The sequence below is a fragment of the Tachysurus fulvidraco genome, chromosome 17, assembly GCF_022655615.1.
Source record: "Tachysurus fulvidraco isolate hzauxx_2018 chromosome 17, HZAU_PFXX_2.0, whole genome shotgun sequence".
Taxonomy (NCBI): Eukaryota; Metazoa; Chordata; class Actinopteri; order Siluriformes; family Bagridae; genus Tachysurus; species Tachysurus fulvidraco.
Genome location: NC_062534.1, coordinates 13,462,568 through 13,476,528, shown reverse-complemented (window position 1 = coordinate 13,476,528; position 13,961 = coordinate 13,462,568). Strand labels below are relative to the sequence as shown.

The 13,961-nt window shown below is 38.1% G+C and overlaps 2 protein-coding genes and 1 non-coding gene across 7 annotated transcripts in view; 2 read left to right on the top strand and 1 right to left on the bottom strand.

Annotated features, from left to right (window-relative positions):
* pabir2 (PABIR family member 2) overlaps window positions 1–5,941 on the top strand; it is a 7,000-nt gene extending 1,059 nt beyond the window's left edge. The window contains exons 2-10 of one of the 4 annotated variants that reach the window (XM_027135964.2): window positions 264–342; window positions 428–481; window positions 839–882; window positions 1,066–1,120; window positions 1,501–1,602; window positions 1,701–1,786; window positions 1,896–1,957; window positions 3,590–3,692; window positions 3,942–5,941. In XM_027135964.2, the coding sequence (XP_026991765.1) occupies window positions 264–342; window positions 428–481; window positions 839–882; window positions 1,066–1,120; window positions 1,501–1,602; window positions 1,701–1,786; window positions 1,896–1,957; window positions 3,590–3,692; window positions 3,942–4,077 (721 nt within the window). In that variant the 3' untranslated portion in view covers window positions 4,078–5,941. Of the gene's footprint in view, window positions 1–263; window positions 343–427; window positions 482–838; window positions 883–1,065; window positions 1,121–1,500; window positions 1,603–1,700; window positions 1,787–1,892; window positions 1,958–3,589; window positions 3,693–3,941 lie in introns of all 4 variants that reach the window. The other 3 variants (XM_027135963.2, XM_047802286.1, XM_047802285.1) reach the window with 3 other exon arrangements.
* Window positions 1,284–1,437, top strand: LOC113636209. The gene has a single exon (XR_003438993.1). It is a non-coding gene; the product is annotated as a small nucleolar RNA U109 (small nucleolar RNA).
* A 942-nt stretch (window positions 5,942–6,883) lies between the features above and the next one.
* mospd1 (motile sperm domain containing 1) lies at window positions 6,884–12,771 on the bottom strand. Of its 2 annotated transcripts, XM_027136044.2 has the most exons (7): window positions 12,551–12,771; window positions 10,984–11,065; window positions 10,788–10,856; window positions 10,614–10,689; window positions 8,583–8,815; window positions 7,354–7,515; window positions 6,884–7,266 (listed from the first exon to the last, which is right to left on the bottom strand). In XM_027136044.2, the coding sequence occupies exons 2-7, from the start codon at window positions 11,018–11,020 to the stop codon at window positions 7,235–7,237; spliced, it is 609 nt and encodes a 202-aa protein (XP_026991845.1). In that variant the 5' UTR covers window positions 11,021–11,065; window positions 12,551–12,771; the 3' UTR covers window positions 6,884–7,234. The 2 variants fall into 2 exon arrangements, with proteins under 2 accessions (XP_026991845.1, XP_026991844.1); XM_027136043.2 differs by having other exon boundaries at window positions 10,788–11,065; window positions 12,551–12,769.
* Window positions 12,772–13,961: the final 1,190 nt, after the last annotated feature.

Here is a 13,961-nt window from a genome sequence, read left to right as displayed (position 1 = left end):
GTCAGGAGTGTGGATTTACAGCCTTGCAACAACAAAAATAAACACCCACTTCACTGAGTTAACATCGCCACCAGTCTTAAGGCACAGACCATATTGGTAGTAAACTTGCACAATGTCCAGGATGTGTCATGGAGTCAGGAAGCTTTTATTGTCATTTCAACCATCAGCTATAGATGGTTGAAATGACAAAAGCTTCCTGACTCCATGACGCATCCTACACTTCCCTTGTCTATACATTCAATAACCCTTCATCTGTCTTATAGTGACAACTCTCAGGTTTTCCAAAGAGAAATACTACGCAGCAGACGAAACAGCACAACTCTTGTTAATCGACCAAACATGGTGTGTAACACGGCAATTTGCAGATTTAGTCGATTTAATGGTGTTCAAGGTTTTCTTTGCTCATTGTTCCTTATGCAATACCCAGGTTCCATCTTCCCCGGTTCGCATCCCGAGCACCAGGCTTGAAAGAATCAAACAGGTAAACCAGGTCTATCTCTGTGTAAAATCTAGCAGATTAGGGGTTGAATTTTGAACCTAATAACACAGCATATCTGTTTTAACTGTATCAGAATATTAATGGGCTAGTTATAGTAGCTGTTAGTGAAAATGAAAACAAATGATCGTTATAACGTATTTTCTTTTCTGAAATGTTTCTGGTGCAGAGATAACAAAGATGAAAAACAAGATTGAATACCCTAATTGTATTTTTTTTGTCATGTTGTTTAGAGTTTGAGAGATTTAATTGCACTTGCCTGTGCTTTATAGTGCAACAATAGAGCTTGTATGTCACTGTTTTCTGTGGATATATGTATATAAATTAATTTTTTTTTTGTAGGAGGAAGGGGTTGATGTGATGAACAGGGAAACAGCTCATGAACGGTAAATAACTGGCTTTCCGGATGCTGCTATCTTCATTATGGGTGACTCAAAAAAAAAAATTAAATTTAAACAGATGAAATCTTGGCATCAAAAAACAGTGGTCTTCTTATCCTCTGTACCCTTTTATGTATTGTCTGATTATTTTATTTTTTTTTCCCTTTCTCCCCCTCTTTGTCCAACTAGGGAGGTGCAGGCAGCCATGCAAATGAGCCAGTCATGGGAGGAAAGTCTTAGTCTGGTAAGGCCAACTGTAATACTTAGAAATGCTGGGGCATTGTACTCCACAACAGGGGGCACTTTTCTTTTGTAAAGGATGTGCTTTTCAGTACTACAAAGGTTGTATTTCAGTGTAGGCTACCTTAAACTATGTTAAGGACTTGTAAATGAGCAGATGCTAAAATTTGCATGCAGTGGCTTTACTGCCACAACACATCCACCTCTCGCTACTGATGAGATTGTGGATATATAAACAGCATGCTAGAGTAATATGGGAGTCAACAGGGCCACCAGTCTCTCAAGAACGGACTGTGTTGGTAGTATAGCACTCCTACAGTAATGCTTATCTAAGAATATTTTGTTGATCATGAAAAAAGTTCACTGTCTATACTGTTATTCCAGAGTGATAATGACTTTGAGAAATCCTCATCATCGTCCCCGAAGCGCATTGATTTTGTGCCTGTGTCTCCAGCTCCATCCCCTACCAGAGGAATTGGGAAGAAGGTATTGTGCACTGTGATTTCATTAAGCAAAGCACTACACTTCTGTAATCCTGGTAATCGTGCTAATACTCATGCAAATATTCCTTCTTTAATGAGCAGCAGTGCTTCTCTCCATCTTTACAAATCTTGGTGAGCAGTAATGGTCTAACTCCCAGTCCTGTTCCCAGTCCAACACGTCGTTTCAGGTGAACTTCACATACAGTTTTAATTGACAGGGAAAGAATAATTAATATTAATGTGTTTTATTGATTTTATTTGTATTTCATTTTTGGGAACCTTCTGTGTGTTCAGCAGGAGGAGTCAGAGCCCAATTAACTGCATCAGACCCAGCATTTTGGGCCCAATCAAACGGAAAGGTAAAATGATCATCTTGTGTACAGAATTAGATAGTATATAGCCCTGAGTGTTCCTCCAACTGGTATTAAGTGTTATCTGTGGGGTTCAACATATCCTGATCATTTCTCGCAGGCCATAATTTGCCCTGCTGTCATAATTTGATTGTATTCTTTTCATTCCCTGTCACAATTTTTGGTCTCCTTGCTTACAGTAAGAGTGGTTGTGTTCTCCAAGTGTGCTAAGCCACCTTGTATCTTTTATACAACAGCAGTTTACAGGATAAATGAGAGATGATTTGCTGCTTTTTTGAATGTTTGTGAAGCCATTCATCTTTTAAAGTTGAACACTAATAACTGACCGTCCCTCCAACATTGACAGAAGGGTAAGAGAAACTTTTGAAGGAGGATCACCATCTCAAGTTGATCTGTCTGAAGCATTTATGAAAAAGTGGAATGAATTTGGTAAATCAAGATGTTCTAAGTCTGTAGACCGGGCATCACCAAATGGTGGACCATGATCCGGACCGAGTGATTGGTCTGCCCGGACCCGTTAAAATTTTAATATCATATTAAGTATCTCCTTATTATAATCTAATATTATAAGATTATATAAGCTCTTGGATATTAATATAAAGAAATCTTTCGTTCATGCGCAGTTAATCTAGTTATTACGACAGGAGCGTCATCAAAAGCCAAGCCGAAAACAGATTTTCTGTTCCATACTCCAGAGCAGAAGGTGGCAGTAATGCACCTAATTACGCTGGCAGGACAATTAAGATTCAAACTGCTGGCAGGACAGTTACATGCCCATTTCTCTTACTAGGACCAGAAGATGGAAAGGGAGTAAGGAGAAGTGGAAAGGAGAGAGGAAAAAGGGAGCTGCTCAAAGCTCTGCACTTTTCTTTTATTCAGTAAATTCTGCCCTGTTCTATTTTACTTAATGTTCTTTTGCCTCTGTCTCCTGTGTTATTAATGTAGTTAATGTTTAAAAAAGGGGCAGCTCAAAAGTCTTTTGTATTTTTTTCTTAAAGATTAAAAGCACTTTTATTTTATTCAGAAGATCCTGAATGTTTTACATTACTTGAAATATAGGCCCTAAGTTCAGGCTGCACAAAGCTGTGTTTGCACTTTTTATTTATTTTATTCAGAAGAAATTCAGTGTCTGTTGTCTGTTACTTGACATGTAGTAAAGACAACTACAGTATTTTCCATTCAAGTGCCATACAAGTTCAGACTTTGAAAACACTTGAAATTTAACAATAAATTATATAGAAATGTATGTGCGTTATTGATTTTATTAACATGAGGGTACACTATTTTAAGTGACAATATAAGATTCAGACCTTTGCTGGGAGGAAATTTTAGTAACTGGACCTCTTGAATTTTAATTGAATACCCCTGCTGTAGACTCTTACCTGAACACTGCTGTATTTTTTCTTTCTTTTTTTTTTTTCTTTTCACCTGTCTCATTAAAATGGGTGAAAATAAAGAACTAACCAGATTAATCTGGCTTTAATTTTTTTCCCCTACAAAATCTGCAATTTCAATATACTGCATTTTTGAAAGAAATTCTTCTTTACTTTAAAGGTTGATCCTAATGGTTGAAAACCGTTTTTCTGCATTTATTACATCTTAAGGCAATTACCCTCCTAGTTTCAGGTGATATGGAAGCAGAAAGCCAGCCAAAGAGACTTTTCCAGGGTACCACCACCATGTTGTCCTCAGAGACGGCCCACCTGCCTGAACTCAGCACATGGTGGGTTGTTGGTGGTATTGAATGTGTTGGAGGAAGGTGAAAATAATTGTTGTCATTTGATGATTAATTTTACTTGGCAGCATTTATTACTCTTCTGCTTAGATGAATAAAGCAGTGAAACTGAGCTTCATGTCCAAATGTAGACAATATTTCAATTTTATGTTTTCAGTTTTTAAGTTGACAAATTTCAGTACATTGGTCTAGTCTGGTGTGTATTTGAGCTTAATGTGTGATTCTTTGTTCCTACAGTTTATCCCCTGACCTGCTTGATGGAAGCCTCAGCAGTGTTGGCTCCTCTTCAGGTTCTCCAGCTAAGATGGAAGGGGTCTCGCCCTCTTCGAGCAACTCTCCCTTCACCCCTCTCCAGGATCTCTCACCCAAGTGATCGACATATTGTATTATATTGCAAGAAAGGTCACATGAATTGAGCCTCTGGAGTTTCTTGTGCTTCTATTCCATGCTTTCCCACTCGTGCTTTTTGTTGTCTTTCATTTTCTGGTGGTGATTTGCTTTTTCAACGAGACAGTGTGGGGAAGCTCTGTAATAAAAGAAGCCAAAGCCCTGCAGGTAATTTGTATGGACTCTCCCATTGGGGAAAGCTGCAGGGGTAAAGACTGTGAATGCTGTTTGCACCAGCTGCTATATAAAGGTGTAATATTTGGGGTAACGCTCCATAATGAAATGAACAGCATTTCAGAACCCTGCAGTTTCTGTATGAATTTTTTTTCTTCTTGTAATTCTATGAAATGATGGGAATTCTAATATAAAAGCAACAGTACCATTGGGTTGCCTTTGGCCTGGACTATTACTATAGATCTTTTAATTTAGACAAGCAGATTGCCAACAGGTATTGTGTGAAAGAATGTAACTTATTTTTGGTTCCAGCTTTGTTTTTGTTTTTTTGTAAGTATGTACATACAGTGGTGGCTATTAGCTTGTCATTTGAATTTGTGTTAAACTAAATTTGTGCACAGTGCTTGAGCAGTTAACTGACAATTTGAGTACAATGGCACTTGCATACATTTACAACCGAGTTTGTATCTGCCCTTGGCTGAGTGTATGTGGATCACCCTTTCATTATTCATGTAGCTGGAAGGAGGGGGCAACACTGTTGATGAGTGCTTATTTATCACTCTTGGTGCTTCATTAAGTTGTTCTAATGGAGTTAACAGTTGCCATCAGCTATTTGAGAATTGGTGCAAATGCTGGTATAATGCAATATTAATGGGGACGTGTACCACTAAATCCAGGATTTGAACACTACAGCACATTCAACAGTCTGAGTTGCCATTTATCTTAAAGTTTACCACCCTACATGGCTTAGCCTTGCCAGCTTTAGAGAGGTGAACTGCCTTATTTGCAATGTCTCTTACAGGCCTTTTATACAGAGTTGCTTCACCCTTATTTACTTGTCTTTGAAATATCACTGTGTGACAATACCAACCTTAAACAAATGAGTTATTTATGTATAATGCATTGTTTTGCATGGGGTGAACTACTGCAGGTCACTGTCAGAAAATATATATATAAATAGAAGAATAGCGGCTGCTGATGGAGACATTTGAACATGCAATAGAAAAGATTCATGTCTGGAGGACAGTCATCTACTGATTCATGAAAGTAGTGTGCCATTAAAGGTCTGTAAATAAGAAATGTGTAAATTTGTACTTGTGTAAGTTCATTTGAGCTTTTGTTATTTTAGTAAATAGTATTTTTTTGTAAATGGTTTTATGAATTTGTTTTAAAAAAGAAAAAGAAATGGCTTTATTTCCTTAGAGCATGATGCATCATAACTGATTTGTTCTTATTTGCAAGCAGGAAAATGATTGTAGATTGTTTTTCATGGAAGTGAAATTAACTGTGTGGTTAATTGCCCCATATTAGAAATATGGCTAAAGCAAAACTGCACTCTACATTCTTTCTCTGAATGTCTTTCTTTTCAAGAAGGGGGGGGAGCAGTAAGTGGGTCGTGTAGGTCCCTTTACTGTGCTGTATTGACGGTTGATGTGTTTGTGGTTTGATTTACCAGTTGTTGTTTTTTTGCTTTGTTTAGTTTTTTTTTGTCCTGTGGACTTGTCTGATCTTTTATTTAAATTGCTGTCCTCTTTCAAGAGCGTAAACCATAAGCTTTTGTGTTTAATGAGTCGAGTGCTTTGCTGAGCTCAGCTCTGAATGGACAAAAAGATTATTTTTTTTGTCCCCTTTATCCAGTGATCTTCAGATTACAAAATAAATTATTTGTCTTGCAATGCTTGGTATGGACATTTTATTCTGTCTTTTCGTTGGGTATGGGGTCATGTGCTTTTTTGTGCTTTCGTAGTAAGAGAATTGGTAGCCTAGTGGTTAAGGTGTTGGGCTACCAATCGGATGGTTGTGAGTTTGATTTCTACGTCCACCAACCTGCTACTGCTGGGCCCCTGAGCAAGGCCCTTAACCCTGAATTGCTCAGTTGTATAAAAATGAGATAAAATGTAAGTCACTCTGGATAAGAGCGTCTGCTAAATGCTGTGAATTTAAACAAAATGTAGGAATTGCTCCTAATTTATGTAAACAGAACATTAGTGGATCTCCACTAAATTGCAGAACTCGTTTCTCTCTAGTTCCTTTTACTGCTTCACCTTCTATAACAAAATCCCTGTGCCTAAACATGTTTTGTTAAGAGATTAGTTGCTTTCTGTAATCAACCGTTGCTGTATATGAAGTGAATCAAATCCTGCACTTTTTCATAAACGCTTACACGTTGCTAATGGACCCTGGAAGACATTAATTATGAAAGAGTTTAAGCGTTTGGTGTACAAACTAAAACTTTCAAACAATTAACCTTTAAAACACATTTAAAGCTTAGCATTTACGCACCAGACAATGTCTGCTATTGCAAAGTGGTTAAAAGAACTGGTAAAAGGATATAAAAAGGCTTTTCTTTTCATTTTGCATCACTATTTATGGTTGAAATGTAGTTTAAATATGCAAAAATGCAATAAATAACAATATTGAAATTAAGTGATTAATGATTTAGTCAAACATTATAAGATAGTACATTGAAATATTGTTTATTCTTCATGAGCATCTACGAAGCGGCACAAACAACATGGCCGACAAGAAGGACTCTAAAGTAATTCTTAATAAAACAAGCCAGATGCATGTTAATTACAGATTGTATGGCGGCAACAAAACAGCACAGACACAAATGATGCAAAGTAAAACAGGTTTAATTTAACATATTCCTCTTGGTTATACACACATCCCCTTCCTGTCTATTCCTGATAGTCAGCATGGCTCCAGTCGCCAACTCAGTCAGTGTTTCTGGATGTCCAGTTTGTACATCCCTCAACTGAACCCATAATGTTTGCGTCTTCATGGCCGTACATGTTTGTAATGTCATTTAAACAGTTAGTTCCTGTAAAAAAGGGTGGCTTTTATCTATCACACTTGGGCTCACCCCTTTTTCACAACTCTTCTGGTTGTGCAAATGTCTATTTCCCCTCTATATTCTTCTGCTTATTCACACTTTCCTCTGTACAAAGTTGTCAGACAGTGTCACTTCATGTGCGGAGGATAACCATTGTAAGAAGACCTGCATACAAACAACAGTCACAGAAAAATAAATGACTACATGCATTTAAAAAAATACATACTTCGCAAAGTTCACAGAGCAACTCACCTAATACATAAGCAGCTACGAGTTTCTTATTAACACTTAAGTGGAGGTAGACAGGCACTGTGGATTCCTGCTCTCCCAGAGTAGGGAGCATAAGGGCAGCCATACACACTAGGCCCAATAAGACAGTTAGCACGCTGGGGCCCCCTGACGATGCTCGACTCTCTGTGGAACACACACACATTACAAATAATCCCAATTCACGATCTTAGCTCTCTACTGCAACCTAGTGACATAAATAGGAACCCTAGAACGCTATCCATCCATTCATCCATTTTCTGAACACCTTATCCTAAACAAGGACTGAAAGAACCTGGAGCCCATCCCAGGGGACTGGGAGCACACAGCAGGTGACACCCTGCTCCCAACCCATCATATGGCACAATCACACACTCACATACCCAATACAGACGGTGCCAATCAGCCTACACCTCATGATTTAGACTGGGGGAGGAAGCCGGAAGCACAGGGAAAACACACAAAGGGGTTATTTAAGTGCTAAGGACTATGCCACTGTGTCCCTGTCATCTAGAAACATTTCTACATATTGATCACTAGAAATACACATAAGCAATGTAGGTATCTCCCCTGTTTAATCTGTGTCCACACATGTACACTACAAGGCCCATTCTTACAAATAAACTAGCTGACGTAGTGCAAGTAAAGTGCATCTAGTTATCTTTATTGGTTCAGAATCCATGAATACATTTTTGCAGTGTTTTAAGATGTTTTATTAGGAAGATGCTGTAGTTTCTCTTTTGGAAATTTCTGCTGATAACAGTTTGCAGTCTGCTTTGATTTGAATGCCATCATTAATCATGGAATATTTTCAGACTGCTCTCACTTCATGCCTTCTGCTCATTAGTAAGACAACGTTCGCTTGGCTTACATTACATAGTATCAGATAGGCACTTATTACCAGCACAAATCGACGGGCATGGTATTGGACCAATACCCAGCACCATTATCGACTACATTTAATTACTTCCAAATATTAAAAGAAAAGAAAAAACCCAGAAATATAATTATATGTAGAATGTACCACAGTGTCCCACAATATATAAACCAATAGTTTATATTAAGTTGATTAAGTTTATCTTAAAGCAACACATATGAAATGGATATTCTCCTCTAATGGAAAACAAAGAGGATACTTTTAAATCTCCACTAAACACACTCTGTACACACTCTGTACACGCCTATTTCATGAGACAACTACAGATTGTCACTACCTGTCTGAAATGCAGTCTGCTCAAAGAACAAGCTGTCAGTAAGCTGCTCCTTCATCCTGCGCTCGTCCTCCTGAGGCCGGCTTTGAGGCTGCTCTTGACTTGCTGAGGGCAGCAGCGTGGCCATCACCTCCTTCCTGCCCAAAGCTTTCTTCTGGCTCTGCTCAGACACCTGCAGCCGGAACTTATCGATCACACCATAGTGGCAGGCCCGCACGTCTCGGTGCCGGATAACTCTGTGCAGTGTACGAAATGACATTAAGAGATTCAAGTGGACAGATTAAAAATACTCATCCCTAACATTCATGGGAAAAAGAAAACACTCCCCCCTTCAATTAGTCTTTTTCATTCATCAGGATTTTGTGGACCTCACTAACTTCTAGAAACAACCAAAATAACCTAAGATGATGATAAAATGAATACAGATTTCGAAATCAATAAGTGATTTTTCAAAGAATGAATCCAACATTCAGAAACCAGGTAAGAAAAATAAGTACAGCCTGTAATTCAATAATATGTAGAATCACCTTTGGTAATAATATTTATAACTCTGATTAAACTTTCTGATCTTCAACTGTATTTGCTGGGATCCTCAATCCTTAAAAGAGTGGCAGCTCTCTTATAGTAAACAGTTTCTGTAGAAGTTTATCAGTCTCTAACATGGCTTTACGCCTTTGATGTTTGAGGGCATACATTTATGCCTTAAGATCCCACCACAGCATCTCAGTGAAGTTGAGTTCTGTACTTTGACCATTGCAACTTTTTTCTTGTTTAGTAATTCAGATGTCATTTGTTGATGTGCTTGTGATCATTGTCCTGTTGCATGACTGCATATTGTTCCAGCTTAAACCGCAGGACAGATGTCCCCACATTTGCCTCAGGGATATTCTGGTATAAAGTGGAGTTCACTGTTGCCTCACTGACTCCAAGTTTCTGAGTCTTGTGGCTTATCAGCCCTCCACAACCATGCTTTACAGTTGGTAAGGAGGTGTTTGGTTTTTGTCAAACAATCCATTGATGACCAAACATGGAGAACTTGGTCTCATCTGACCAAAACATAATGTTCCAGAAATTGTTTTCTTTAGATGCAATTTGGGGGCTTTTTCCTAGGCACCCTTCCACGAAAGCCAATCTTATTTGGTATTTTTCTCATTATGCTCTCATGACCATATATGTTTTATGTGCTTACAGTTGCATGTAGGTGATATAAGTGTAGGGTTTTCCTTTATATCTCTTATTACTAAAACTGTCTGACCTTGCTGGCATGCCCACTCTTGGGAAGACTGACAACTGTCTTTAAATCTCTCTGTAGGTAAACAACTATTCTAACTGTACAATGCTAAATTTAAACCTGAATGGGGACGGCCTTATAACCCTTTCCAGATTGATGAGCAGCAACGCTTACTTAATGGCAGCTGTCATTTCTTCTTGGCATAATGTACACACACCCGAGTGCACCAGAACACCATACTACAAAAACTCAGATGGTACAGATGTAAGCACACGTCATGATGGTTACCTAATCCTGTTCATTTCATTACATATTTACATGTTGTTTTGATCTTTTATTTTCACCTAAGGTTATATGTTTGCTTTTAGAAGTTGGTGAGGACCACACAATTGTTATTAATTCCCTGACAAAAAAAAAAATTAAAACATGAAACAACATAGAATTGAAGGAGGGTGAACTTTCTTTTCTTCATGAATGTAAAGTATGCTCTATTCATTCCAAAATAATCCACTGTCTAGTCTACCGTACAAAAATCACATCACACATTTTATATTTGTCAGAACTATAATCACACCTTTGTCTAATTACATTCTACTAATTGCATTATGGTCATTTTAAACTGGTGGCAAGAAAGATTGGTCTTTGCAAGTAGGCAAATACTAAAGATTTACTTTGTAAGTAAAGATTTTTCTTTAAAATATAAACTTCTTTGCCATGAAATTACAAATGAATGCTTGGATTGACAATATATCCATTGTTACGTTGTACACTGAAGATGTTGAGAATCTCAAAGAGTAGCTTACATGTCTACACAGCATTGTGGTTTCACAGCACCAGTGGCATCCACTACAGCGTACTTGTTTGGTGCCGTGCACAGAACTGAGAAGAGGGCAAAACAAACAGTTACATGAGTGTACCATTTGTAACATACTGAAAGACATGTCATGTATTTCTTCCAGGACTCATGTAGATCTTACCTTTGAACTTGAGTGCAAACTCATATGGGTTGTAGAGGGTAAGCACCTGCTTGTGTGAGGCCTGCTCATCTGCATAAAAAAACAGCTCGGTGGGGAACACAAACACTGGAAGTCTTCCTTCCACTAGGTCGGGCTGCCGGCTGTGCTGCTGCATTGGCACAGACTGAGAGAACCTAGCTCTTCGGCTTATACTCACTTTTTGGCTCAGTGTGTGCAGAAGCTCCCTTAAACATCAGCTGGCCTTGTTCACTTAGTTCCTTTGCAGAATGGTGATTAGCCTAAAAAACAAGAGACCATTTCTAAATTCCTAGTAACACAACAGGATTCATTGTATCAGAAGTACTGTGGCACAAAGGGGATTGTAAAATTTCAGTGAATGATTTTTGGTGGGGGAAAAGCTCAGTGTCTGTAGAAAAGGAAGGATTTATATAGTCTAACTTATATATTATTCATAATATATTCCCATCTGCCCAAGACAATAAAGATTGTCTGATAGGTCCAATTCATATATATATATATATACTGACAAAAGCTTATTTGTTGGCTCTAACCTATATGTCAACGGAAAGGTGAAGCACAGTGGCACGGTCAACTGTACCAAATGCAGTAGTGTGTACACTTTATAACCAAAACTACTTTGTAGTTCTCTATCAGATTGGTTAGACATAGATTTTGTTTATTTATAATTCATTCAAGACTTATTTTATCACAACCAACCCAGTTATTTAGTCAGTGGCTTAGCCAGTGAGTGCACAAACACAAACACACAACGTACAACGTCTGTGTCATTGTTGTGCTGAGAATTGTCTTTACATTTACAGCATTTGGCAGACGCCCTTATCCAGCCCTTATATATTGTCTAAAACAGGATCAGATTACATGGAGGTGAACAGACAAATTGACTAACAACGTAGATTATTGAACCCCCCCTGTGGTTTTGTTTTGGATCCTGTACATATAATAAACGCAAACCCAATAGAATAAATAACGTCAGAAAGTGTTGGGCAAGTTCTACCCACGTGTATCTGGTAGCTACACGTGGCTAGTCACGTGACCGTGTTTACAGCCATAGCTAACGCAAGCAGTATTCCGCAATCGTCTCTAACGTTTACGTAAACCCGCGACAACGCATAACAATATGTGCATTAAACACTCGGAAGATTAGGATTTAAAATAAACTAAAATATCTTCTCAAATAGACGCTTAAAATCCTTTAGTGTAAATGACATTCAATCGACACATTAAGCTAACGTTAGCTAGAGGGAGCTAATAACATGTTATAACGACATGCTATAACGGCATGCTATAACGATATAACATGATATGTTTACGAGATGTCACTGGTATCAAACCAAAAGTCATGGACTCGTATGTTTATCGCTAATCTGTCATGCTGTCAAAACCGTACTAGCCACTTGTTTATTATTAGCAATAGCACACGACCAGCTAACGTAAACAAACACTATGACGTTAGCTAGGTTCTTTTTTTTTAAGTTTGAAGTTATTAACACGTTAACACTAGGATTGTGATAGTTAGTCTGCTAACACGAAGATCCTAAAACCAGTCTAAATATCGGCGTGTTAATCCAGATAAGAGCTTGTTTACAGCTACACAGAATGTTGATCAGCTGTGTAACTGTTAGCATGAACAAATCATTAACCTGGATAGACGCGGTTGTAAACATGTATTATTATTATTATTATTATTATTATTATTATTATTATGCACATCACTGTCTTAATGAGTAACAGGGAAACTTTACCTTTGCGTCGACTATTTTTGTAGAAGCGAGTTATTGTCCAAATCCCACCCTTGTTTTTCTTTTCTCTTTGTCAGCCAGTGCGCCGCAGCTCGCGCACTGAATTCTGGGATACCGAAGGGCGTTAGTTTTGTTCTATGACGCAACAAATCTCCATACAATAATTGTGGACATGCTGTACTCTGTCTTGTTTACGCTTTATCGCTTGTTACACTTGGCAAGGTTATAAACTAACAGTCTGACGAGTAGACGTGAGAAATTGTATAGGAAAAAACACTTCATGCAATAGTGTATTGCTTCCTCCTTCAAGGGCAGTTCACCTCTATTGTGCAATAAACCACTGTAGGACACAAACAGTTAAATTCACAAGAAATTCGAGACAAGACAAGTAATCTCGAAACTAAATCATTTGATTGCACGTTATTGTTTGGACATGTTTAACAATGCTGACCTCAACTATGGTTCATTTGTTTTGTAAAGTACTGGATTGTAGTAAAGTTAGGGTATTGTTTACTATCTGTGGCTGCAGTGCATTTGGGTTTCATTCCCACCTCTGAAGCAAAGACAGTGTAGGTCTGTTTAAAATGGTTTATGTCTCACGAGAGGACGATTTGATAGTTCCTCCAATAAGTCGAAAATTAAACAAATGATGGACTCATAAACATATACAGAGTTGTAAAAATTGTGGGATGTGGTGGCATAGTGATTAAGGTGTTGGACTACTGATCAGGAGGTCATGAGTTTGATTCCCAGGTTTACCAAGCCTCCAAATGCTGGGCCCCTAAGCAAGGCCCTTAACCCTCAGTTGTGTGATATACACACACACACACAACTGAGGGTTAAGGGCCTTATATATATATATTATTCTTCTTCTTGAGAGAAGAATTAGAAGACATCAAAAAAAAAAGGAAAGAAAGTGTGGATTATGTGCAGTGTAACTGCAAATGTTCAGATAGTCTGTAAAAAGACTGGTTTGACCAAATATGTTGAATTAATCAATATGAATATGAAATAAAGTCGCACATTATATTATTTATTTCACGCGTGGGGCAGACGATAATTTGAGTGTGTTCGGGTTAAATGTCCAATTAAAAAAGTTCAACAAGGAAAACTAAATGTGTGATCTTGGCTGTATCAGCTGTGGGTGGGGTTTTGTTAACTGTACTAAAGAGAAGCTGTAAAAAAATGTGACGTGGATCAGAGCTTCACGTGTGAAGTGTAGCAAGCAGCAGAAGGAATCACGTACACGAGACGTTAATAATATCCTTTGCACCTTTGACCATAATGCAAGATTTTAACTGGAATTCTGAAACAGATCACTGGTGATCAAGTTTAAATTCTCGCAGACACGTGAATAGACACGTATGTCGCTGGGATTATATGATTATAGCTCGCTATCGTTTTATATATTGTT